This window comes from Mus musculus, chromosome 5 (assembly GCF_000001635.26).
Source record: "Mus musculus strain C57BL/6J chromosome 5, GRCm38.p6 C57BL/6J".
Lineage (NCBI taxonomy): Eukaryota > Metazoa > Chordata > Mammalia > Rodentia > Muridae > Mus > Mus musculus.
In genome coordinates this window covers 24684067-24711670 of record NC_000071.6, presented here as the reverse complement: position 1 = coordinate 24711670, position 27604 = coordinate 24684067, and the positions used below count along the sequence as shown (strand labels likewise).

The window sequence follows — 27604 nt, the reverse complement described above, 5'->3', positions numbered from 1 at the left end:
AACTCAGAGATCCACCTACCTGTGCCTCCCTAGTGCTAGGATAAAAGGTGTGCACCACTATTTCTTTTTTTCTTTTTTAACTATTGTTATCTTCCCTAGAACCCTGCTAGGAGCACTGGCAGGAAGGATGGACTCGGGCTGTCTGGGAGCCAGATGGGAGCCTCCCTCATTGTGGAGCCTGTGATGGATTGCTGTATGATTTTGGGAAAGCAATGGAATATTTTACATCAGTCCAGCACAACCATTGGGTTTCTACTTCTCTAGCACAGAGACCTTGGTTTCATGCTGAGGGCATGAGGGTGGCCCACGGTTTTCAGGTTCCCGGCAGCTGCGGGCTGCCTATGTGTGGAACCATTAAATGCTGAGCCATAGGTCCACTGTGGACACAGCAGAAAGGACTGCAGTTTAGCAGCAGAACCTGCTCAGCCTGAGAGGAAGAGAGCAGGTGACACACGTTTAGTTGGTCAGAGAACAGGAACTTTCTTCCAGATGCCTTGCCATGAGGACAGACTAGTATGGTGGTGTGACCAGGGCAAAATAATTTAACAAGTGACATGATCAGCATCAATGACACCAAACCCAGGACCTCACTACACAGCTTCAGGCTGACTTCATCCCATAACCATCCTTCGTGCCTGCCCCGGTCCCCAGCCTCTGGGTGCTCTGCCTGTTTTGTGGGGCTCTGCGAAAGGTCTTGGTGCCTTTTACCTTCATTCTTCTCCTACCCCCCCCCCTCGTGCACCCAGAACCATTTCCCTCCAGCTCAATCACTCTCCTGCCTCTTTCCCTTGCCCTGTCCAGAACAGTTTATACCAAATCTCTCTAAGCACACCCCAGTGGCTGCTACCTCTCCAGCTTTAGCTCTCCTGTATGGCTACTATGCTCTCCAGGCCAGAGTGTCTTGCTGGCACCCATGGCCCACCCCTAATACTGTGCACCTCACTGCGCACCTCTGAAGGTGGACACATGCAGTCAGGGCCCGCTGGCTTTTAGTGTTCTCCATTTAAACATTTGGGAAGCCAGCAAGCACGTCGGTCGCCATGCCCAGGACAGTACCTGGTTGCCAGTAGTTTCAAGGCAACTCTCCTCACCCTTGCCATTCCTGGTCATAGCTGAACCCCGATTTTCCCCGCTACTGCAGGAGATATAGCCCACAAAGGCCCAACGTGGGCTGTGCTGCAGAGCTGCACCCCAGCCTCCGTGCTGCTGTGGGGGCTATACTCCACTCACTCCCAACACAGAATGGAATGCTCACATGAACTGGGAAGCAACTCACTGCGTCAGACCAGACATTCAAGTGCGTTCCCCATGTTTATTTCCATCAGCATCATTCAGTTCCAAAGCACAGCAAGGGGGCCAGCAAGACCATCAGGAGGCGGGGCCAGCTTGAGTTCAGTCCACACATTGTCTTCTGAGCCCCAGACTCGTGCTGTGGTATGTCTGCCCTATCCCCCACACAAATGTGTAATTAAAAAAAAAAATAGCTAGAGACAATCATACTTGTCCAGCTTGGTCTGCTGCCAAGGCTTCAGCTGAAATGAAAAGCTCTTGGGAACACAGTGGCACTTGGCCCACACCACATCTGGCTGTTACCATGCCTGGGTGCTAGAAGGCTATCTGCCTGGCCACACCCAGGACTAAGCAACCAAAGGCTGACAGGCCCTTCTTCAGCAAGTCTTCTGTGACCCAGTTATAGGAAACCCAGGGAGAGTCCTGAGAAAGCAGATCACAATCTCAGGTCCCTTGGCTATCAGTAAGCTTCCAGTCTAGAGATGTTAATTAAAAATAACTTGCTGTGGTTAGCATTTAAATTTTTTCCATTTAATAAGATTTTCACTTTGTATGAGAAATTTAGAATCCATATAAACTGATTTTGCAACCTTAATTTCAAGTACAGATTTTACTGATCTGAGAGCATAAAACACTGTCATTTTTCGATCAAGGGATCTGCACCGCCTGCCACGGTGGGAGGGAGGCTGGCAGCCTGTCCGTCATTGCTGGGCTCCACAGCACTTGGAATGAAGATGCAATGGGTGATGCAGGGCAGCAAGGGTGAGAGAAGCTTGCACAGCAGAGGTGGTGGGGGAGGAGGGCAGTTCAGCAGCAGGACAGTGGGCAAAGTGCACAGGATGGCTAGCTGAGAAGACGACAGGAGACAGTCCCAGGCCCTCTGCAGACCTTCTCCGGGACTACCTACCCTGCCTCAGGAGGTGGGGGGTGGGGGTGGGGGACCTGCTTCCCTGTTACACTGAATGGAAAACCAACAGAGTGGCAGTCTGGGATGCAGGCCTAGAGGAGGACGGGGCACAGCAGAGCTAGGCTGGGACATTCCCTTTCCTAGACTGTCCTCTGACTGACAAAGTCTCTTCAATACACTGGGTCCCTGTACCTGAGGAGGAAGCCTACTTAGAGAAAAATCGTTGAAAAGCAAGAGGAACGCAAAGAAGCATTCAACCATTTACAACCACAGAATTTATAGCCGAAACGTAGCACTTATTTCTGATCAGTTGTTCTTTGCGGCAGAACTTATACTTTCAACGTAGGACAAGTATTCAGCAATAATGACTTCTTCATCCTCCAGCGTGGAGTCCAGGTAGTCCTCCTCGTGCTCCGGAATGTCCTCCAGGATTTCGTTGACAGCCTCCGTCTCCATGTCTTCATCTGTCGAGGCACTAGAGGTCCCTGCAGTGAAACACCACAGGTCACAGGAGAGGTACCCTTGACAGTGCCTTTGGTAGCCACCTTGTCCTGGCAGAACCCTAGGGATGCCCACCCCAGCCATCAGTGAGGAACCCAGACCTCAGATCTACCTGCAGAGTCAGATGGGGATGTGGACGGTGTGGGGGAGGAGTCCTCTCCTGAGAACTGCAGGTCGGGTGGGAGGCTTCCTCCATGGTGTGCAAGGGTCTGAGCTGCCAGCTGGACATTGCCTCCAAACACCCTTAGTGCAGCTTCAGCCACCACTGTGTCAAAGCCCATGTACACCAGCTAGGAGAGATCACAGGGTTAGGACTGACCATAAGCTCCGTCCACACAGCCATGTGGACCACACATGGCACAGCAACTTTGCTTCCTAGGTATCTGTATGTAATTAAAGAATGCAGCATGCATTCTCTGGCCTTTCTTTCTGACAAGTCCCTCTTCAGCTCCCACAGACACCAGGCCATGTAGAAAGGGCCTCTGAAGACCTGGTCTAAGAGGTCCTAGGCACTCACTTCAGGACTGACCACCCTGAGGCTGAAAGCAAGTGTATGAAAATCTAACCACAAGTTAAGTGGCCACAATACCTGGGCCATGCTAACATGTATGACACAGGTATAACATGTATGATAACATGTATGACACAGGTATAACATGTATGATAACATGGTGAGCTGAACTTCACAGGACACAGTGACAGTGACATCCTCTTAGGTCCCAGGCAGAGAAATAGGACTGACATAATAGTGGAACATGGGAAAAGGACAAATAAGAACTGAAGCAGTGCTTCCTGCTGCTTGCAGGGATCAGAGTGTAACTATATAGCCCTGGCCTGGTACTTGCTCTATAGACCAGGTTGGCGTTGAACTAAAAGACCCATCTGCCTGTCTCTAGTGCTAGGTAGGTAAAGGCGTGCACGCACTATCATGCCCATCGCCTTCCCCTTCTTCTATAGAAGCACCTCTCACTCAAGCCCCCTAACCACACCCACCTCGCCGCGTAGGCCTAAGGTCCTCCCAGAGATGGCAGGTCCTGCTTAAAGCCTAGAAGCAGGCACACCCCATCCCGCCACCACCCCGCACCCCAGCCAGCCCCACCCAAGCTCACCTGGTTGATGCTTTCCTGGGAAGGACTTGCTTGGCGGCTATTGTTTTCAGGGTCTGCATCCTGTAACCACCACATGTGGGGGTTGCTGAGGAGAACCTGCAAGCAGACAGGGACGGTCTTTCCTCACTTAACCACCAGCCACATCAGCACCTCACATGCAGGCGCACAGCGCAGACTGTCCTCTTGTGGGACAATGAGTAGAGAATGCCACAGTAGGTTGTACAGAGTGCCTTGAAGCAGGAAGGGGCTCTCAGCTGGCCGGGGAGAGCCAGGGATCCTCTGGTTTTACCTTCCCAGTGGGACATGGCTCACCACATCTGCAAGTTTTACTTGCAGATCAAACTCAGGTCCTCATGCTGGCGAGGCAAGTGCTTTATAACTGGCATCTCTCTCGCTTCATGCCAGTTGGTCTCTCACTGGTTTCTTCAGATGGTTAGACTTCTGTTTTTTACATTTGTCCAACACAAAACCTCAAGCTTCATATTCAAACTACATTATAACTTAAAATGTATATGAGCTGGGCATGGTGGTACACACCCTTAACCCCACACTTAGGAGGCAGAGGCAGGTAGGTTTCTGAACTTGGTACCAGCCTGGTCTACATATTGAGTTCCAGGATAGCCTGGGCTACATAATGAGACCCTGTCTCAAAAAATAAAACAAATACACATGTACATGCATACACACACACACACACACACACACACACTCGAGTAAAAAAAGAAACAGTGGGGCTTCCCAAGGCAGAGGATGGATGCAAATGGGCGGGCTCTGTTGCCTGAAATACATGGTGACTTTGGTCCCTGCCTGGCCAGCCCATCCCCATCGATCTTCCCCATCCCAGGCCAGCATGCTGTTCTGCTGCCCTCTGCATCCATCTCTGTCTACCACTGGTTTGTGGCACCTGAGGGCAGTGTCCAAGCTGTAGCACAGAGCTTCCTGTGCCTCCTGACCAAGACATGCCAGGAAAGGCTGCTGCTGTACTTTGTGGCTTTCCTCTAGAAGCCCTTTTGCTAAGAGGTGCCAAGAGAGTAAAACCAGACAAGCATTTTATTCAAACACTAACACCAATCTCTTCAAGTTGGAAAGGCCAGTCACTAAAGCCCCAGGCCAAGTGTCTAGGGCTATCACTCTGGCTCTGCTGGGGGACAGCTGACCTGACCGCACCCGCACCTATCCAAAGCCTTAGGAGTGATTTGCACAGGAAAGCTGTGAAGCAGTCACAGGAACCAGGCTGGTGGGGTACCCAGCTGCTCACACTGCCGGCGGGAAGCATTACCTTCAGGGCATCGTCCAGGTTGCCTCTGGCCTGGTGAAGGGCTTGTTTGGCAGCTTGTGTGGAGTAGCCCATTCCTCTCAAAGTGTTGACATTTTCCAGACGGCGTCTCCTTTTCTCCTTCTCTTCCTTCCGGATTTGGGCCAGTTCCTTTAGGAAAACAAGGCAGTGCGAGTTAAGAGGTAGAGGCAGCAGAGGAATCTGCAGGGTATCTCTGGATCTCTGGGCTGGGGCACAACCAAACCGAAAGGAACCTCTACCCATCCTGCCAAGAAAAGTGGCCGGAGGCCCAGGGACAGGAGTCAGCACAGCACTTCATAAGAACAGGTCGGTTCTTACATGCTTAGGTGCTGGGGGCCTCCACAAGTAGGCAGCTATGTTGTGGATGACCCTGGTGATGCCTGTAGTTAATTTCGCTTTCCCAGGAGGAGCTGTCTGGCAGGAGGAGTCACATACTCAGGTGACTTCTTGTGAACCTTCCCCCAATGAATAGAGTGACCAATCACTGGGTGAGTAGGTGGGACTTCCAGGTTGGACGGGGAAAGAGAGGAAGGAGGAGAGAGTTAGGGGCTTTTTGGACAGAGATAGTGTGAGGACAAGATGTAGCTAGCTACAAGTGTCTCCGGGTTTCAATGGCAGATCCATCAGGATTCAACACTGGAGGATTTAGATTTAATATAAGGCTTACAAGATTAAGATTTTGGTCTTTGTGCCCAGCAACTGAGTTACTGTTGTTTCTGAGCTAAGTTTGTGTTGTGTTCTCCTTCATGTGGTAGTCTGTCTGGGTTCCAGAGAGACAGGTACGGCAGCAAAGCGTGGGTTTGCCTTATGTGCACCACAAAGGCCATGGGGGTTTTAGAGCATGGGGCTGGTGTGGTAGCGACCCACCAGGGGGAACTTAGCAAGCTGGGTAGAGAGATTTTGGAGCTCTGAGTCAGAGTCTCCATGAGGTAAGAACTGGTTGGTGAGACCAGTGGGGCTGAGAGTAGCCGGGTGTAGTAGTACAGGACCTTGCCGCTTCTTTTTATTTCCCAAAACCCAGCTACAATATGGCAGGAGTTTCCTGCTCGGGTGAAAGGTCATCCTCACCTCAGGTTACCTTCCCAGGGATTCATATCAAGGAGCTAAGAATGTTACTTAGGATAGAGTGCTTGCCAGCATGAGTGACAGCATGAGTGAAAAGAAAGCCTGATTCCAATTAGTTTGGTGACAAATAGTGACAGGAACTGAGACAGTAGCTCCCTTGGGAGAGCATCTTCTGTGCCACACCAGGTATGCCTTCCCAACATCAGCTCCCAGCTGGGTTCTGCATGGCCTCAGCAAGAGGTCCAAGGGTGGCTGGCCCATCAGCAGGAGGGGCAATGGTGATTCAGGGTGTGCTTAGACACAAAGTGGGGAATAGGCAGAAACCAGGACCTCAGCAACATGGTAACTAACTCACCTAGCCCCAGAATCCCTTATCTTCCAGGCTGTTTCTCTGAAGATCACAACCTAATTCACACATGTATGACGTGCACACGTGCTCTTGATTTCTGTGGTATGAGAGCCCAGTGTTTTATGTACCCTAGCATTCTGCAATGCTTTTATTACATTTTAATTTGTGTGTGTGTGTGTGTGTGTGTGTGTGTGTGTGTGTGTGTGTGTCAGAAGACAAGCTGTAGGAGTCAGTTCTCTCCTATCATATGGGCCCAGAGGACAGAATTCCGATTAGGCCGAGTCACCGTCTTGGCTCTCCCACCACACTGAGATGGCAGTCTGTGAGCCACGGCTCAGCGCATCTGTAACAGAATCAGTCATGGGGAGAGCTGAACTAAGTCACAGCTGGGAGAACTTATGACCTACAAAGTATTCTACCATATTGTTGAAGACATCACTGCGGGCGGGGCAGCACAGGTGGGAATGCTGTCCGGGAGGCTCACTTCCTAGGGCACTCAACTACAAGGTACAGAGCCAGCTTCTCCTGACCTGTCCCTGACTTCTGCTTCCAGGACCAGGGACCATGACTGGAACATCGAGGCTGACTGTGGTGAAGGGAGACGTTTGCACAGCCCTGCTGGCAGGTCAGGACATAACCAACCCATAGCTGCACTCCTACAATGGCTTCCTACTCCACTGTGGTCCACAGACTGCTATACTGCAGGGAAACCACACCACCAACTCTCTACATCAGGTTCTTCATTGTACAACTGGGCAGGTATGACAAGGTCCCTTTCTTTTCACTTTAGAATTCTAAAACTTTTTTTTTTATGTGTACTTGTAAAGACTGCAGCTTTTTAAAACCTTGTTTTTATGATCTGACATGTTTCCAGGCAAGAAGGTAATCCTAAATTATCATGGTAGCCTCACGGCTGCCTTTTTTTTTTTTTAAAGATTTATTAATTTATCATATGTAAGTACACTGCAGCTGTCTTCAGACACTACAGAAGAAGGAGTCAGATCTCCTTACAGATGGTTGTGAACTACCATGTGGTTGCTGGGACTTGAACTCAGGACCTTCAGAAGAGCAGTCGGGAGCTCTTACCCGCTGAGCCATCTCACCAACCCACAGCTACCTTTGAAATAACTCCCAGAAACACAGTATGGTGTTGAGCAAGATCCTGAGAGGAGACTGAAGGCCACCATGACAGGAAGCTGCCCCGGCTCTACTTCAAGCTGGCGTGATTCTGGTAGGTGCAGCCCTGTCGTGGACATCTGCTAACACTGGTGAAGCCCCAGGTTTCTCTCCTCCCCAGCACTACAGAAAACCAGGCACGATGAATACTCGTAGGTATCGGCAAGGAGGATCAGCAGAGCAAGGTTATACATGGCTTTAGAGCAAGTTTGAGGCTAACCTGGACTACGGGAGCCTGTCTCAAAAAAAGGTAAGACAATGCATTGGTCCAGCCCTCCATGCCTCTTCTGGCCTCCTGCCTGGTCTTTTCCTACCCAGTTCAGAAATAAAGTCACAAATGTCTTTGTTTCTTAACCTCAAAGGGTCGGAGCCTCCTGGGTGCTGCAGAGAGAATGGAAAACTCACCTCTCTGCGGTTGGAAATGTGAGTGGCTGCATGGTCCACGTTTCCATCGCAGGCCCGTAGGCCCAGCCGTGCTTCCTGGGCAGTGAATCCCAACTGTAACAAGTTGTGAACTTTTGATGGATCGATGTAAAGCTCCTTAAAGAGCTGCCGTGCCTACAAACAGGAAGAAGCAGAACGCTCACCTCACAGCAGTAACAATAAGGCTTAGCAAAGCTAAAGCCCAGGAGTGAGGCTACCAAATGTGAACTACTGTGTGTAAGATTCAGACATACTGAGCTTGTCTAACCTGCCACCATAAGGAATGAAGCGAACACTATCTCTGCCTGCATAACATATCCATAACTTAGCAACAATAGGCAGGCTGAATGCTGCAGGCATGCCAGAGTGACTCTTTCTTTCTTTCATTCCCAGCTTAGCTGGCAGTGGTGGTGCCTCCAGCAATCAGGAGGCAAAGGACATCTGGGCTATACAGCAAAACAGGCTGCAAATAGCATCTATCTCTCTCCCTTGTAGGTGGGCTGGCTGGGTGGTTGCTAGGTAACTGCAGGTGGTCTCTCTTTATTTTGTTTTAAGATTTATTGTTTATATATGAATACATGGTCGCTGTCTTCAAACACACCAGAAGAGGGCATTGGATCCCACTATAGCTGGTTGTTAGCCAGCATGTAGTTACTGAAAATTGAACTCAGGACCTTTGGAAATGCAGTCAGAGCTCTTAATTGTTGAGCCATCTCTCCAGCCCTGGCAGTCTCTTTCTGAGGCACAGGTAGGTCTGTTCTGACTCTCTAGTCCTCTCTGCTTGTGCCACACAAACCAGCAGGAACAATGGAAGCCAAGGCCTGCAGAGCTCTACCCTGGCGTACTCATGCTAGAGGCAGGGCAGAAACTATTTCAAGCCACTGCCATTTTAAAGAGTCTTCATTACAACCCCCTGCCAGAGCCTCACAGACACAAGTGTTCATGCTGCATGTGAGAGAGGGGACCGGACGGAGGTGCAGGGCTCTGACACATCCGTGAGCGTGACTCAAAGAATACTCCACTGCCAAGGCAGAGGCAGAGGTGGGGCAGAGGCAGCAGTCGTCCTCACCTTGTTGAGATATTCCCGAGCTTCCTCTCCATTTCCACTGTGATAGTTTTGGATTCCCTGAAGCAAGTAGAGTCTTAAAAACAACACCTTCTCTTTCCCACAATTTCCCTGAAGTTATTGGGAGAAAAAGAATAAGTGGTCTTATTTCTAATTAAAGAGTCACATGGTCACTGCTGTAACTGAGCCATGTCTCCACAGCAATAAGATGACAAGATAGCCCAGGGCACCACAGCTGTCACTGGGACAACTTCTAAGCAGTATCTCTTCCACATGGTGGGATCAGTCAAGACACTGAGGCTAGGCACCAGAGGCCATGACTAAGTCACTGGCTCTTTCCTGGTCAGACTGAGAGTAGCGCTCTACAATTAGTAAACTCTTTAAGAACCACCACACACCAGGCCTGATGGCGCACGCCTGTAATCCCAGCACTCGGGAGGCAGAGGCAGGCGGATTTCTGTGTTTGTGGCCAGCCTGGTCTACAAAATGAGTTCCAGGACAGCCAGGGCTACACAGAGAAACCCTGTCTCGAAAAACAAACAAAAACAACAACAAAAAAACCACCACAGAAGCAGCAAGACTAAATTGAGCATGGTGATGCATGCTGTAACCCCAGCACTCCAGAAGCTAAAGCAAGAAGATTAATAATACAGCAACAGTCTGGGCTATATGAGACTGTCTCAAACAAAACCAAAAATCAAACAAACAAAAAAACCAAAAACACAACAACAAAACAGAACACAACAAAAACCCAGCCAGATTCATTAAACTCTCAAAACCTGCTAAAGCTCTGGCTAATATAAAGGATATATATGCTGCTGCTAACACTCTGGCTAGTAAAGAGGGTACTGTATTGTATGCTGCTGCCCAGCTCAATCACCTCTGGCAGCAGCTCCCACATCTAGGCAGATGTGCCCCACAAGCAGGCTGAGACAACCAATCACAGTGACGTACTTTTATGTGGACCAGTCTCTGGTGATTCTCTCCGTAACAGTTTTTAAAGCATTTCTGGGCCAAGTTCAGCTTTTTCTCTGCATCATCAAGGCATTCCAGCTGTTCCAGGCGGAAGTAACACCACACAATGTCCAGCTGGAGGACTGCATAGTTGTCCACAGTGTCCAGCAGCTCTTTGCACTCACTACAAGAGAAGGAAGCTGTCATGGCAGGGCCCTTCATGGGTCCCCAGAAAGCCTTTTAGCTCTTGGTGTGTTTCTAGGATTAACTAATGGGGTATTTACAATAGGGATCCTCTGAATGGATACAGAGGAATTAGGGTTCTTGATAGCAACATGGTGGCATCTGGCCCAGGACACAGTAGCTTCTAGCCCTGGCTATGAACTACAATCACCCAGACACAGGAGTCCTTCTCTGGGGATACTGATGCTGAGACCTAATTAGGGCGACAGTAGCAAAGCTCTCCATGACAGAAGCTGGCTGTCCCACTGCTAAAATCTCCCCAGGAGATTCTAACATGCGTAAAGGTTGACACGTGGCTTTAAAGACACCCTGAAACCTGCAACTCCCTAAAAATGCTCCAGCTGATGGCAGTTCTGACAAGACATTCAGTGCGCAGGGACTTTCTCACTGGGGGAACAGTCTGGAAAACACCAGGCTAAATGCCTAGCTGACTCCTGAGGGCCCATGAACAGGCTGAGCCAGACACAAGGAAAACAATGAAGACACTATTCATGAATTATTTATTTGTACTTTGTTATGATACTGCTCAATGCATAATGCAGACCTAGCCCTCAGATCAAAAAGTATCTGCGACCACAGATACCTCCAAAGCTTTGTCCATCTACTTTCAATGGGATGCTGTTAAATAGCTTTTTTTTAAACCTTGCCTACCTAGACATGGTCATCCCAAAGTCTAATGAAATAGATTTGTTATCACCCACGAGGCTGCACACAGTCCAATGGGGGCAAGAACACAGAGAACAATGTTTTTGCATGCTTTCATCCCTACCTCTTCTAGCATTCCTATTTAGTCATGAATATCTGACAACATACATGCCATGTGGCTACACACACACATACAGAGAGAGAGAGACAGAGACAGACAGACAGACAGACACAAGATGAGGGTTGGGGGTGGGGTAGGCCCAGGGAAAGAACATCTTCAACACAGCCTGAAAACTTGACTTGAGAAGAGGCAGAGAGGCTGTAGGTAGAAATGTGCTCTCATATCAAGGGAGACTCCCTCATCTGCAACTTGTTGACGGGTTCACCTTCTGAGAAAGGCTTAACCATTCATAAAGTGCAATGGGCACTCTGCCCTGCATTAACTTCCAAGGCCTATGAAAAGCTCTTCCAATACCTGCTGGACAAGCAACAAGGACAGAAATGACCCAGAACTGAACTGTGTGTGGCCAGAACACAAAATGAAAATTATATCAAAATCCAGGTCTCATATTAAAGGGGTACATTTTACTCTTACTTTCAAAACAAAAACAAAAACAAAAACCAAACATCAGGCCGGGCATGGTGGTACACACCTTTAATCTCAGGACTAAGGAGACAGAGGTAGGCAGATCTCTGAGTTTGAGACCAACCTGGTTTGCCTAGAGTTTCAGAATAACTATAACTACCAGCCAGGACTCTGTCTCAAAAAAAGAAAGAAGAGAAGAGAAAGGAGGAGAGGAGAAAAGAAAGAGAAAAGAAACCAACACCTGCACACTGTAGTTTTGAAGCTGATAGGTTTAAATTTAAACCTGAGCATGCCAACTGGGAAGGAAAAGTTAAAACAAAAACAAAATATCAAAACAAACAAAAACCCAGCATAAAACTGTTTTAAAGAACAGCCAGGGCTACACAGCAAAACCATTTCAAAAAACCAAAAGAAAAAAAAAAGTGTATTTCTATGTAATAATGACTTTGTTTGCAATTTTAAAAGCTTTGCTATTCAACAAATTTTCATGTTGAAACAGTTTTAAAACGAAAGCACTAAAATTACTTCGTCTTAACACTGCTTACCAGAATTTTTCATTTATTTGTGTATGTGTGTGTTTGTGTTTTGTGTATGTGCCCATGCAGTAGCTATGGAGACCAGAAGAGAGTGTTTGTTGGGGGGTGTTTCTGTGCGCTATGTATTTATCTGAATGTTACTTCTGTACTTGGAGATAGATACGGTTGCAGCCCAGACTTTGGTACTGCGCTTATGATGAAGCATTCCTCACTCAGTATTTTGTAAAACATTGTTCTCCGTTATCTCATTGGTCAACAGGGTCAACCAGCCTGTGGCTGGGCAGGAGAGGGAAAAGTGGAACTTCTGTCCCCAGAGAGAGAGAGGGATTCAGGTGGGCATGGGGAGTTGCCATGAATGAAGCAGATGGCAGGTAATGTGATGGGGCTTCGAAGTATCCAGGCCAGCATAGCTGGGTAGAATGGATCAAAATTTGCTCAGCTGTAGTGCCTGGGGCATTGTCCGCACCGATACCATTCCTAAGGTAGGAAGCAGTGTGACAACAGATCCGGTGGCAGCACCCTGCGGGTGCCAAGCCTACAGACTAGGTGGAAATGAGTGGGTGTCCTTCTGCACAGGCAAGGGGGCTGGTTAGAAATACAAAGGAGGAAGCCACCACATTCTGGTGGGTGCCTTAACTCCTGGCTCCCAGAGTTAACCACTCTGGGGTAGAAATCAGTTGAAGTCAGGTAGGAAGGTGCTGGGGAGCCTCCCCTTACACTAGTATCTGCTGAATGAATGCAAAAGCACCTACCAGAAGTATCTGTCAGCGTCCAGGAGGCAGGGCAGGGCTATTCCATACTCTTTTCTTTTCAGGAAAGCTCTGCCCTTCTCGTGATATCCCATAGCTAACATAAGGGCCTAGGAAAGAGGGTAAATTTTTAAAAATAGTACTTTCAAACAAGTTAGTACTGCATATAATAAAACAAATTAAAGTGTATTAGCTCTATGGAAAAGCAAGGCAAAAAAAACCAAACACAACTCAATCTAAAACCCAATTAGCTAAGCTCCATGAGAGCCTTAGCTAACTGAAGCCCTGCAGCCTTCAAGCCACGCCGCAGTCTGAGTGGCGCCAGCCCCTGCGTTCTTCAGGCTCTCCTTCCACCTGCTGAGCCACATCTGTTTCAGTTTTCAAGACGAGACAGGTGAGCAGGCAGGAGTTCTTTTGGCCTTCCTGAGAGCACTGCAGGTGTGATGCTGTGGGCTGTGCTCACATTTGGGACACCGAGGAGGGAGGACAGGATGGAGGCCAGCCTGCCCTAAGCAGCAAGACTGTCCAAGTCAGAATGTTAAGTTCCTCAGTGCTGTTTGTGGTTTTCCTTTCAACTTGGAGTCCCTTACTTATCTCAGTCTCCCGTCCTCCAATTTCACAAGCAGTATCACCACACTTCCAAATTATTTGACAATGCCAGCATTTCCTAGACAACTTTTTAAGACATTTATTTGTGTGTATGTGGGTAAGCGTGTGCATTTGTGCCATAGCACATATGTAGAGGTCACCGGACAACTTTCAGGGTTCTTTTTCTACCATGTAGGTTCCTGAAATAGAACTTGGGTTGCTTGATAGCAAGCGCCTTGACCTGCTCAACCATCTTGCTGGCCGGCCCTCCAAAGCCACTTTTAAAAGGCTGCAGTGGTTTAGACTGTGTATTAAATGAGGGCTTGGTCCCCAGTCTCCCCGGGTGTACCACCATGTCCAGCTTACAAGCTAACTCCATACAGTTTAATTATTGTGTGTGTGCATGTCTGTGGATCTGGGTACAGCTTGCCACAGAGTGCATGTGGCTGTAGGAGTGCGCCAGCGCTCTGCTCTGCTCCCACCGTGTAGGTTCTGAGGATGAAAGCAGGTCAGCAGGCTGACAGCAAGAACCTTTACCGCTGCTCTCCCTCCAGGCCTTCATTTTAAACAGAATTCATGTAGTGAGGCTTACCCCAAACTGTCATTTAAAGGCCAAATAGATTACAGAATGAAACAAAAACCCTAAAATGAACTAGATTCCAAGTGAGTCAGAGCTCTTCATTCTAAGAAACAAGCACAACCCACCCACCCCAGCACCCCCAGAGAGGCGATCCCCAGGGCAAGCCTCCCAAACCTGACTTACTTTTCTTTCTGCAGGGGGAATTCTGAGTGACCTGCCTGTCTGGTTCGCAATGTCTAAGTAAGGCATCGTTTCCGGATCAACCACCATCTCAGCTGCAACAAAGCCACAGGAGCCTCGTTAATTAAGGACCAAACGGCACTTGAGATGCCAGACTGCGGAGGACTCCACAGCAGGCACACTACTTATCTGTGTGCTGCCTGATGCATCTAGGGAGGTGACAAACCAAAATGGTGTACCTCTCTCCGCCAGGATCTCCAGTCCCCGTTTGGTCCTCTGAATGCGTCTCTCCTTCAGCTCGGCCTCGTTCTGTTCCTCTTCCTCTAGCTGTAAGTTTTTCCTCACATCCTCTTCAGACTGTTTCAGCTCCAGTACCATCGCCTTCACATTGTGAGTGACTCCTTGTTCTTCAAGGCTTTTCCCTGGGAACAGCAGAATTGCCTGTCACATAAACTTCCTGGGCAACAGTCCATTTCCTGTGGTAAATGGAGTTCTTTTTTTAATTAAATAATTTATTTATTTTGGAATGAGCTTGTGTGTGTGTGTGTGTGTGTGTGTGTGTGTGTGTGTACACGCATTTGTGAACAGCATGCAGGAAACACTTTCCTGCTTCATCCCAGGACCACTCAGGTCATCAGGCTTGGCAGCCAGTGCTGTTTCCCCACTGAGCCACTCCACCAGCCTGGAAAACAGGATTCAAACCCCTGCATTCATTCACACTCGGTGATCAGCTGCCACATTCACTCTCCTGTTTTCTTTCTCTTCACCCTAAGACCAGACTGAAGCAGTGACTATTTGAGTGCACGTTGCCAGGTAGGATAAGAAAGGAAACGGAGAACGTGTATGTAATCAGCACAGACTTTCCTGTCCTCTAGTTGGGAGAACAACTAACTCAAGAAGCCACAGTACGGTAAGGACAACAGGGCCAGCTCCCAGCTCCTGCCATGGTGAAAAGCAGAGGCCACAGGAACCTGCCTGTTTTCCCACCCTACAGACCTAACCCATCTGCTTCTCTAAGACTGTTTCCCTGGTAATAGGTAGAACAAAGACAAGAACAGAAACCCATGAAAGAGAACAAAGAGGAGTGTAGCTAGCCCAGGGAAAGGTTAGCCAAACAGACAAACCTAGGAAAAACAAGGGTGGTCTGTACAGACGGACTCCAGCACCTCCCTTTGTCCTCCAGTGTCAGCTACTAACAGTTGTGGGCACTGCTGCTTTAGGTCTGTCGTTCCTGCACTGTGCCATGGGCATTTTGGGGGACTATCTTGTATTTAGCAGTAACTCTGACCTTGACTCAGGAAATGATAGGAGTACAACCCTCCCCAGCAACACAGCTATTACCAAAATTGTCTCCTCACAAAGTCAACTGTCCTCAGCACAGGAAGGTTTCCCTGGCTGAAAAGTCACTGCTGGAAGACTTGCCTGGCTCCTGTCTGCCCTCCGTAGTCAGAAAGGTCTCTACCTCACACTAGACCCCACTCACTTCCCTTGGCTGTTAGCCAAGTGCTTCAACCTGGCCTTGTTCATCTGTCTCTCTGAGGGTTCTCTCTCTCCTCACAGGGAGAACTATGAGTAACTCTGACCCTCCCCTCAGCACAAATTGCATTCTGGAACATTCTATGAGACTGCCATGAATGTCTCCCTTTCCCACTAGCCAGAGCAGGCCAGTGATTATTTACTGGAATGCTCTTTTCTGCCTAACATTTATGGTAAACTTACAGAATCAACTCTGGAGAATAAATGCAACAAAGCCAGTAAGGTTTCAATAGAGGAAGAGGAAAAGCAAAACAAACCAAGAGACGTCAGCCATCAGATGCATACTTTGCTACAACATACCTAGTTGAAGCTGTTTCTTATTTATTACGATCTTGATGTAATTTTCTTGAAATCCGAAAGTTTCAGCTATTCTATAAAATAAAGGCAGAATGAGCTCTGGGAGAGCAAGCTTGTCACTTGTCACCTACCACGGAGACTTGGGTTATGAGGTCCTTTCTGCTACTTTATACTTTCTACTCACAAATACCCAGGCCCTCCACCCACTGACCAGTGAGCATCACAGTACAATAATACTCCAAGCGGGTGAGCCAAGCCCCTTCTACACTTGGTTCTGAGTTGAGGACTGCAGGGCTGCCATTTGAGCAGAATCAAAAACATGCTTGCCGTACTTCCCAGCATCCATGGGATCCTGAAGCTAGGGCTATCCTATACCACTGTCTACTTGCGGGCATTGAATGAGTGGCATGTCCTGGTTCTCCTTAACCCTGATGGAAGCTGAAGAAGTGAGACAAATAAACTAAAGGGACACTTGGGATGATGGCCGGCCTTCACTGACCAGCACCCAAAGGAATGGAATGTATAAAACACGTGTTCTCTTGGTGCAATGTTCCTCCTGCTTCCATCCCTCAGCTAGCCACTGCAGTACCTTGGGCATGTCTGTGGGCACCAAGCTGCAACCTTCTGAAAGCTGCACTACATCTAAGAAGCCCCCGTTGTCTCTGGTGTAGCAGTGAGCCCAGCATGCCTGCCACCCCACCCTCCAGGCTTCCTCTTCTCTGCTGTAAGGGGAGGACAGGCCAGCTGCCTAGCTTACAGGATGGCTTGAGTGCATCCAGAAGCAGGGTAGGTGAGAGGGCCAGACCTGCAGGCACCCAGCTCAGATACTCACTGACACCTCAGGTCTCTACCAGTGACATGCAAGCGGGTCTCCAACAAGCTTTTCTTATCGTGCTGCAAAAAGAGAAAACAAAAGGCTTGTGTGTGACACTCCTTTGAACTGTTGCCCTGCATGAAGTTGTAAGGTGCTGTCAGGATGCAAGCACAGTGTTCTACTTAAGGACCAAAACACTGTCTGAACGGAGAAGCATGCTGAACATGGTCCAGCACAAACCAACAGGGTGACCTGATTGTCCTATGGCTGCTCAGTGGGATTTGTCACATGCCAGCCACCATCATAATTGAATGGAGATGGCTCAGTGGATGTGTCTATACTCCTTTTATAAAGGACCCGAGCTTTCTTCTTAGCACCCATTTCCTCAGACTCAGAGATCTCCCTGCTGCAGCCTCCTGGGTTAAAGGTCTGCACCACCACCACCCAGCAAAAATAAAATCTTAAGAGAAGAAAATGTTTAATGGAATTTCTGAACCCTCCCTCCCATCTCATCACCCCTCACAAGGCACCATGTCCAGCACCCCATTCCTCTTTTCTCCAGCCTTGCAACCATTATTTCCTGTCTCTGGAGTTGTCTGTTTTGGACACTGCACATGAGCAGAAACATACAGCATCGGTCCTTTCTGCATGTTTTTGAGGTCCTCTCCTATTACAGACAATTAATGTCGAATATCTGTCACACCAGTCATCTTCTGTGGCGTGGATGCTCTGCTCATCCACACAGTCACTGACACAAGTTGGGCTGTGTCTACCTTAGCCTGTGGTGAAGGCTCACCTGTCAGTTTATTCTTACAACATCTGGTGTGTGGTGGTTGTACTTGCTAGTGTGGGTGTGTAAGCAAGCACACACATGCTTGATGACAGGTGTCCTGTCTTGATTATTTTCCACATTTTCATGTTATAATAGTCTCGCATTGATTCTGCTGGCCAGTGAACTTCAGAGCTTCATACACATCTCTGTGATGCTGTACCAGCCAGTGCTGGGGTTGCAGGGCTTTTTACAGGGACTCCAGAGTCTTCATGTCTGCACTGACTGGGTCATTTCTCCAGCCAACTCTCCCTCCTCGAACTTGGCTTTTCTGTAGTAAACCCTGGTCACTGGTCTGGATGAAAAGAGCCTTCATCTGCTAAGTCATCTCCTGGCTCATGTGACATTGTTTCTGTTTTGCTTTCCAAAAGAGAGGGTCTCATGAGCTGACCTTGAATTCACTGAAGACAACTTTAAACTACAGGGAGGCCCTGGCTCCCAAGGGCTGAAATGACAACATACACTATCATGCCTCACTTCTGTGGCCCATGCTTTGAAGGCCAGACATGAACAAGCCTACCTTAAATGTGTGAAGATAAGTTTATATCAGCAACCATTCAACACATGGAGTTCCTTAAGCACGTTTACAAAAAACAGTTTGCTGAGCATGTGTCTTTTTTTTTTTTTAAGATTTATTTTTTTTTTATTATTATATGTAAGTACACTGTAGCTGTCGTCAGACACTCCAGAAGAGGGAGTCAGATTTCATTCTGGATGGTTGTGAGCCACCATGTGGTTGCTGGGATTTGAACTTCAGACCTTCGGAAGAGCAGTCGGGTGCTCTTACCCACTGAGCCATCTCACCAGCCCTGGGCATGTGTCTTTAATCCTAGCAGAGGCAGCAATCTGGTCTACATACAGGACAGACAGGACCACCCAACACAAAAAGATCCTGTCTCAAAAAGCCAAACCAAGCAAACCAACAGCACAACCACAGCTCATCTGAGCACAGCAAGGCAGTCCCAAAGTTACTCACCTTCCGGAGCCTTGGAGGCAGGAACACCTCAATGGTGGCGATCCCAGTTGTTCGGTAGTGTTCATTCCCAGTGCCGCGCTCAATTGCTTTGCGTCGGATTTCCTCGATTATGTTTTCCACTTCGTTTTCACAGCACTCCAGCCGCTCAGAGTACTTCTTAGCAAGGTCCTATGAGGAGAAACCAGAAACAGGTCAGGGGAGATCCAGTGCACACACAAGAAAACTGCATGTGTGCGTGTGTGTATAAATATAAATATATATAGATAGCTAGTTCCCAAAGCAACGTTAATTCTTACTAGCAGATGCCCCCACTGTACTGAAACTCAATCTGGGCTCTCAGGGAGGATTCAGGGAGAAATTTAAAACACTTATAAACAGTAAAAATAGGTTTGCTGGTCAGAGTGAGAGTAACTGGGACTATTCCAGAGAGGTGGAAGGGAGGACTGAGAAGTCTGTGACCTTAATAGACTAAGAAATTACTTTAGGAAGCAATGAACTTAGGGCTGTGACAATGACAGCTCAGCAAGTAAAGGCACTTGTGGCCAAGCCTGACACCTTGAGGTCAATCTCTGGGCCCTACAAGGTAGTGGGAGAGAACCAAGTCCTATAATTGAATTCTAACCTGCACAAGTGTGACATACACACACACTTTTATTTTTCAGTTGTGGAGGCTGAAGAGATGGCTCAGAGGCTAAGAGCATCTTTGATTTTTTTGTTTTGTTTTTTGTTTTTTGAGACAGGGTTTCTCTGTATAGCCCTGGCTGTCCTGGAACTCACTTTGTAGACCATGCTGGCCTCGAACTCAGACATCCACCTGCCTCTGCCTCCCCAAGCGGTAGGATTAAAGGCGTGCACCACCACCACCTGGCTGTTTTTTATTTTATTTTAGGATTATTTTGTTATTTTGTATATGTGAGTGTTTTGTTTTCATGTACATCTGTGAACCACACATGTGCCCAATGCCCAAGGAGGTGGTAAGCCTACTTGTGGGTACTGAGAATTGAACCTGGGTCCTTTGTAAGAACAAGTGCTCTTAACCACCAAGCCAACTCTCCAGCCCTATGGTTTGTTTTTCTTTCAGTGACAGACCAAACATAAGCCAGTGTTCTCATAATATACAGTGCATAAGAGCCACTTTTAAAAGGGCTTGTTTTAGTCGGGCAGTGGTGGAACACGCCTTTAATCCCAGCACTTGAGAGGCAGAGGCAGGCGGATTTCTGAGTTCAAGGCCAGCATGGTCTACAGAGTTAGTTCCAGGACAGCCAGGGCTACACAGAGAAACCTTGTCTTGAGGTGTGAGGGCTCCTGTGGAGACCTTCTAGAAGGCAGCAGATCCCTGGAGCTGAAGTTACAAGCAGTTGTGAGTCACCCCATATGGCTGCTGGGAGCTCAACTGTGATCCTCAGCAAACCTTTAACTGCTGAACCTTCTCTCTAGACCTAGAAGAGACCATTGTAATGTCCATGTTGCATGTCTGGGAGATGTTGGTGTGAACAAGTCTACTATGATGCCCGTTCTGTCAAGCACAGGACACAGTATCAGCACAGCACACACATACTGCTTCATGCGAGCACATGGCTACAAAACCAGCCTTGGTTCTGTTAGCTTGTGCTCCTCTGACTTTTCTGAAAGAGTTTACTCTGAAGCGTAGTGTGTAAGTATTAAAAATCAATCTACAGTACTGCTGGCTACTCTTCGGCTGTGGTGGTCTCCATACCCCCATGGCTATCCTCAAACCACAGTCCACCTAGTTTCCCAAAGGTGTTCGCATTCCCAGTCATCCATCCCCTGCAGCTAGTCTATCACGACCTGCTCTAAACCCTGAGCCCTATATAAAGAAAACTCCAGAGGCTTGTAATTTATCAGTCAGAATTCTCACCCACAAAACACCCACACAAAGAACTCAAAACTCAACTGATATAGATACAAGCTGCACACCTAGATCGGACAAAGTACCCTATATTATTCTATTGTTCTCCTATGATCTCCATAGCTACCTATGGCTATTTCCAGCCATTTGGATACACTTCATCTTACTCTCCTAGAGGTTCCATCCACTCTCCCTGTCCCATCTCTTCGCCCGCCTTCTTTTTCCACTGCCCAATCACAGGCTCTAGCCTTATCTTTCACCTGCCCTCACCTCCGCATAGGCAACAATCTACACTCAAGTAGTGTGGAGGCAGCAGCAACCTCAGACCCCTAGAGGGTGGGATGGAAAGCATGCAGCTTCTAATCAAGGCTTCCTCCTTCTGGCAGCTACTTTTCCCCTAAAACTATTAGGGCCTCCAAGCCTCATTAGGATGTAAGATCCAAGACTGTTCGATCTGCCAGGAACTGGAGATTAAGACTAGAGTCTTATTTATAATGTCTCATTAGTTCAAGCTAAGACACCATAGCAAGCAAGTTCAAATGACTTTAAAAATAGCACATCCAACCGGGCAGTGGATAATTATACTGTTAGGTTTAGAAAAAAAAAACTAATAAAACCATAAGAATTGCCGGATAGTGGTGGCACACACCTTTAATCCCAGCACTGGAGAGGCAGAGGCAGGCGGATTTGAGTTTGAGGTCAGCCTGGTCTACAAAGTGAGTTCCAGGACAGCCAGGGCTACACAGAGAAACCCTGTCTCAAAAAAACAAACAAAAACCCCAGCACATCAGTGTCCAGGTTTGCCTGTCTTCCAAAGGCTGTGTTAAAGGAGTAATGTGCAGGGCGCTGGCAGCTCTGCATGGTGGGAGGTTCCTAAGGATAAGGCCTTCAGGGACACATCATCCCTTTCAGCTTCCTGGTTTAGGAAAAGAGTGTCTTCCTTCACCACTGGGGCCGCCCTGAGCCATGTGGTTGGGTGGTGTGCCTGAGGCAGGAGTTGATTCACACCTGCTTAGGTGAGTCACAGGGCTCTGAGGCTGCTGCTGCCTCCACACCTCACATAAATCTTTTTTTCAGAAAAGAGAGGAGCACAAGCCACTGAACCAAGGTTGGTCTCACAGCCACACCTCTCTGTGTGTGTGTGTGTATGTGGTCTCACAGCCACATCTGCTCTCACTAGGAATCAGCCCGTACAGGACTGCCTGTCCCAGCCTCAGTTATCATCTTTGCCCTGAGGCTTGTCACAATGTGCCACCCCAGACAAAGTCCCAAGGCTTCAGGACCACTCAAGCTTGAGGAACTTCAGGAAACATAAACCAAGCTACTGTGTTATAGTTAAGAGGACTAACACAATGCCTGGGAGATCAGGTAACATAAAAATGAAACGCCAGCTTGTGGGGAGTGGCTTGGTAGCAGGGAGCTTGCATACACAACCTATATGAAACCCTGGGCTCTGCCTCTGCTGCTGAAAATTAAGTAGAAAATTGTTCATTATAATGGCTCTGGTGTGTCTCCAAACTTCACAGCTGTGCCTAGTCCTTTCTGGTGACTTCAGAAGAGTATTTACTAAGTAGGCTTTGACACTGCAAAATACCTTTACGGCCAAACCAACTTCCTTATTTTCTTTAGTATATGGAGGTTTCCAAAGTTGAATTCTGTCTTCCCTTAGAAACTGAGTCAGTTTTGCTTGAAGATATTTCTTCTGCGCCATCCTTGAAAGTAAAACTGTAAATCAATAAAAGCCACATCACATTTTAAAATGCTTTACACATTACTAATCCACTAAGTAGTTAGTGTTCCCCTCCGCACCTCAGTCAGCTTAACCTGAGCTATTATATCCAATTATATGCAAGGCAGTAGATTTTTATTGTTCCTTTGTGTCTGTTTTTTAGGACAGGGTTTCTCTGTACAGCCATGGCTGTGTTGGAACTCGCTCTGTAGACCAGGCTGGCCTAGAACAGAGATCTGTGTTCCTTTGCTCGCTTGAGTACTGGGACTAAAAGCACCTATAACCAGCCCCAGTGTACCATGCCCACTTCCAACTGCTAATATGTAGCAAGGAATAGCATGCTGTCCTGTTTGTGTTAGAAGGGAGCAAACCAGGGCATTCTGCACTATGAGTGCTGGGTCCTGTTCTACGCAGCCCAGCCTCACCTCTCCACTTCTTACCCTGTTATTCTCAGAAAGACAAGGAAAGAGGCTGGCCAGACATCTCAATGGTTAGAGCACTGGCTATACTGCCAGAAAGAAGTCAGTTTGGTACCAAATACCCCCATGGCAATTCACAATCATCTGTAACTTCAGTTCCAGAGGCATCCAAGGCCCTCTTCTGGTCTACATACATACACGCACGCACACACACACACACACACACACACACACACACACACACAAACACACATATACACATACATACATACATACAGGCAGAATACCCATACACATAAGAAAGACAAGACAAACCCTTTAGTAACCCAATCTGTACTTTGTAAATTCTCTCACACTTGGCCACTTTAACTCAAAGCCTATGATTCAGCACAAGAGGAGCACATCTGAACTCTGACCTATCAGTACTAAATGCTCATACAGTTCAACTCTGAAGGACAGTTAGCGAGGTGTGGTGATGCACACCTCTACCCCAAGCTGTTGGAGGGCAGACAGGTAGATCTCTGAGGTCCAGGCCAGCCTGTCAAAAATCAGTCAGGCAATCAATAAAAGAATTTATGTGGTGATGCATGCCTTTAATCCCAGCACTCGGGAGGCAGAGGCAGGCGGATTTCTGAGTTGAAGGCCAGCCTGGTCTACAGAGTGAGTTCCAGGACAGCCAGGTCTACACAGAGAAACACTGTCTCGGAAAAAAATAATTAATTAAAAAAATAAATAAATAAAATGAAAGAATTTACAGCACTGCACCATTTCAGTCTTTGTTGCTTTGTTTAGTTTGAGATTTGTTTGTCTTTATAACTTGTTTCTTGGTTTTGTTTTCGCTGGTACTTCTGAGAGCACAATAGCACATCTCACTAGATTGATGTTGAGGCTAAATCACTTTGCTGCTGGAAAACCCCAGGCCCAGGTTTATAAAACCACAAAATGAGCCCAGGCCAGAACTGGCATGAGACAACTGCCTACGACATGGACTCTAGCTTGTCTCACAATCCTGTGCTTCTTGTCCTCAGCACTTCCCCTTTCTTACACAGGAGGTGTGACATAGCTTCCACAGGGTGGGGGAGGCCACTGAGAGCCTGGGGCAGCTGGTAGTCAAGTGTTTCAAGGCTTGCCAAATCAAACCAAATAGGAAGCTGCTCACTCCTCATTGGTGAACATGAATTCCAGAGAATGGAAAATATGTGAATTAATAACTTAAGTTTCAGCCTTCTAAACAGAATCCACCTGATCTTCAAGCCAACTGTGGTGACTTAAGCATTATTCCATAACCATGCTTTCAAAAGGGTGCTCAGATCTGAGATCGAGAAACAGGTCATCAGGATAGCCCATGGAGTAAACATTGTGTGTATGCATGTCAGACAGGGCGAGAGGGAAAGAGAGAGACAGAGGGAGGGAGAGAGAGAGAGAATGAACATGCTGTGTGTTTTTACTCACAAGCTCACCACAAGGCACTTAGGAGCCTTACAAATACAAGTCTATTAAACCTCCAGACACAGGACTCAAATCTATAGAAAAAAAATTTTTTTTTTAATTTTTCGAGACAGGGTTTCTCTGTGTAGCCCTGGCTGTCCTGGAACTCATTCTGTAGACCAGGCTGGCCTTGAACTCGGAAATCCATCTGCCTCTGCCTCCGGAGTGCTGGGATTAAAGGCGTGTGCCAGCACGCCCAGTTTAGAAACTGAGAAAAAGATTACTGCCATCTCCTAAGGAGGTGGCAGGGATAATTTACTAGTACCCAGCTATTCAGAAGGTTGAAAACAGCCTTTCAGACTGTACCCAGTCCACTGTCTGATAAAAGAAGCCAAGGCTATCACAACCCTTCATCTGTGCTCCACACTGTTGCTAGGTCTGCATCACGTAATATTTATTTATTTATTTATTTAGGTTTTTTGAGACAGGGTTTCTCTGTATAGCCCTGGCTGTCCTGGAACTCACTTTGTAGACCAGGCTGGCCTCGAACTCGGAAATCCCCCGCCTCTGCCTTCCAAGTGCTGGGATTAAAGGCGTGCGCCACCACGCCCGACTAAGTTTTTTTGTTTTTGTTTTGTTTTTTTTAAAACCATGACAGAGTCTCACTACTCAGCTCTGTCCTGGAACTTACTATGTAGACCAGGCTGGACTTGAACTCACAGAGATCACCTGATCATCTCTGCCTCCTAAATGCTGGGGCTAAAGGTATGCCATGCCCAGATTAACATAAAGATTTAATGTTGAACAAAATTAAACCACCGGCTTGATTATAGTTTTGCTCGCCTTTAGCGAATTCCAGGACAACCAGAGCTACATAGTGAGTCACCATCTCAAAAAAATTAATTAATTAAATTAAACCACTGTATTCAAACCTATGAAAATCCAGTTACAGGTACCAGAATGACATGTGTTAGGTCAAAAGGAAGAAAATCTAACAGCCCAGTTTTCAATTTTAATTGGAGAACTGTTTCATGTGTGTTGCTGGGCGTTCCAACGCAGAAAACACGTAAATCATCAAGATCAGCGCTCTGAACCGAAAGTGAAACCTTAGGCATCAATGTTGAAAATACCACTTTCACTTGTAGATCAATCGAGATTGCATACAACCTTACGCACATTCAACACGTTCCCTCTCGGGGAAATGACATGCCATTAGGGCCTCCTATTTAAAAGCAAGGGAAGGAGGCGAGGACAAGTGTGGGTCCAGAAAGCTTGCGTTCTCACACCCCGCGTTCCGCTGTCAGCCCCGGCAGTCAGCTCATCCAAACTCAAGCTGCTGGCTGGTGTCCATCCCTTCCCCTCCGCCCCGCCGCGACCCCCTCCCGCTTCCGCCCCAGCCCGCCTCGCCGCGTCCGCCTGGCCGCTCCTGCCCACCGAGCCCACGGCCGCCCCGGCCGCGCTACCAGGCCCAGGCCCAAGGCCCGGTCGCTGCCGCAGCCGTCTCACCTGCGCCACTGCCGAGCCAGCTGCGACCTGCCGAGTGCCCGGATGCGGCAAAGGCCGCCGTTTGTTTTCATTCCGGGTGAGGCCGGCCCCGCCCCCGGCTCCGCCCCCTCGCGCTGTCCGGAAGGCCGGTCGAGGACCGGAGCTGCATGGAAGGGTGGGGCCAAGGGGCTTGAAGGGCGATCTGAAGCATCGAACGGAAGGAAGCCCTGAAAACGCGGCTGTGGGCGGGGCTAGTATTTAATGGGCGGGGCTGATATGGGGCGGGACAACAGAGTAGATGGAAATAGGGAGAGTGTAGCTAGGGCGGGGCTGACGTGTAAGGGGGAAGAGAGACAAAGTGGTTGGGGCGAGGGCCGCGCTGAGGGTCAGGCGATCTGTGGGCGGGGCTGGTAGTTTGCGGTGGAGCGGATGTGGGACCGGGCGAGGAGGAAGATGGAGGCAAGGGCCGACTGTAGGTGGAGCTGTTAGGTGGAAAGGCAAGGCTAAAACTGGTCAAAAGCGGTGGGAGGGGGTCTGCTGTGCAGGGGGAAGAGGCGTGGTGAGGAATGGAAGTGAGGCAATGCTAGTCTTCAATCACGAGGTCTTCGGACCACTCCCAGACCGAGTTTTTCAGAGTCAGAGGAAAATGAGTCTGCCTTTATTTATTCCCCAAAAGCCTTGACAGAGCAAGACCTGTTTTCCTGAACCTTTTCTCGTCTTCCCTCTACTAGGCCTAGGGGATCCCCTAGACTAAAGGATTCTCACACTACCCTCCACAATCCCACCAGGATCCCCGCTCATGGTGAAGTTAGGTACGCTACCCATGCCTCCCTCCAGCGGCTACTCCCACCATGAGTACAGTAGATAGAGACATCTGCTTTGCTCAGCGCTGTGAAAAATGCATGTGCCCTTATGTCTATGTAAGGGAACAATCCAAACGGGCATAAAAAAATGAAGACGCCGGGCAGTGGTGGCGCACGCCTTTAATTCCAGCACTTGGAAGGCAGAGGCGGGGGATTTCTGAGCTCGAGGCCAGCCTGGTCTACAGAGTGAGTTCCGGAAAGCCAGGGCTAAACAGAGAAACCCTGTCTCAAAAAGACCAAAAACCAAAAACCAAAAAAAAAAAAAAAAAAAAAGGCCTTTTTTTTTTTAAATACTATGAGAAAAGAAACAATGCTCTGGTGTTGAGCCCCATCTTGCTGCAGACTGTGAGAGGAGGCCTGAGCAAGCCTGCAGGAGCCTAAGCAACCAGGAACCCCAGCGAGGAGTTTGCCAATTGCCAGCCTGCCAGTGAAGCTAGATCCATCATTCAACACCCGCTTCCCACACACGTACTGGAGAACCCAGAGCAGGCCTGCTTAGTCAGTCCAAAAATGCCTGGCCTCACTGTGAATCAGGAACTAAACAAATTGTTATTATGATAAGGATCAGATTTGCAAGTTGTTTGTTATGCCCTCCAAACTGACAAAGCTTTCAGAACCAAACAAAAGAAAGTGACTGTAAACCCAAGAAAACTGTATCTGTAGATAACTGTTTCCACTCTAAGGAAATTGATTAGTTCCAGCACAATCACGACTATATAGAGAAACCCTGTCTCAAAAAACAAAGAAACAAAGAAACAAAAAACTGCCAGGCGTGGTGGCGCACGCCTTTAATCCCAGCACTCTAGAGGCAGAGGCAGGCCGATTTCTGAGTTCGAGGCCAGCCTGATCTACAAAGTGGGTTCCAGGAACAGAGAAACCCTGTCTCGAAAAACAAAAATAAATAAATAAATAAATTTAAAAAAATAAAAAATAAATAAAAGAAAAGAAAAAATAAAGAAAGTTGGGCTGGTGAGATGGCTCAGTGGTTAAGAGTGCCGACTGCTCTTCCAAAGGTCCTGAGTTCAAATCCCAGCAACCACATGGCAGCTCACAACCATCTGTAACGAAATCTGTTGCTCTCTTTTGGAATGTCTGAAGACAGCTACAGTGTACT

At 48.0% G+C, this 27604-nt stretch overlaps 2 protein-coding genes across 5 annotated transcripts in view; one reads left to right on the top strand and one right to left on the bottom strand.

The window, feature by feature from the left end:
* Positions 1-14771, top strand: part of Wdr86 (WD repeat domain 86) — a 33799-nt gene extending 19028 nt beyond the window's left edge. Inside the window, exons 5-7 of one of the 3 annotated variants that reach the window (XR_001784702.2) lie at positions 7072-7277; positions 7454-7944; positions 8057-14771. Coding sequence is in view for 1 of the 3 variants with exons in the window: in XM_006535720.4 (XP_006535783.1) it covers positions 7072-7073 (2 nt within the window). In the remaining 2 variants the exon portion in view is untranslated. Of the gene's footprint in view, positions 1-7071; positions 7397-7453 lie in introns of those variants that run through there. The other 2 variants (XR_003955653.1, XM_006535720.4) reach the window with 2 other exon arrangements.
* Nub1 (negative regulator of ubiquitin-like proteins 1) lies at positions 1293-25856 on the bottom strand. 2 transcript variants are annotated; one of them, NM_016736.3, is made up of 15 exons: positions 25649-25856; positions 22161-22291; positions 18697-18864; positions 16910-16971; positions 16081-16151; positions 14484-14666; positions 14248-14339; positions 12900-13006; positions 10138-10321; positions 9187-9294; positions 8100-8252; positions 5087-5233; positions 3808-3903; positions 2811-2988; positions 1293-2682 (listed from the first exon to the last, which is right to left on the bottom strand). In NM_016736.3, the coding sequence occupies exons 2-15, from the start codon at positions 22275-22277 to the stop codon at positions 2504-2506; spliced, it is 1845 nt and encodes a 614-aa protein (NP_058016.2). In that variant the 5' UTR covers positions 22278-22291; positions 25649-25856; the 3' UTR covers positions 1293-2503. The 2 variants fall into 2 exon arrangements, with proteins under 2 accessions (NP_058016.2, NP_001292193.1); NM_001305264.1 differs by having other exon boundaries at positions 22161-22278.
* Between the last annotated feature and the right edge of the window lie 1748 nt (positions 25857-27604).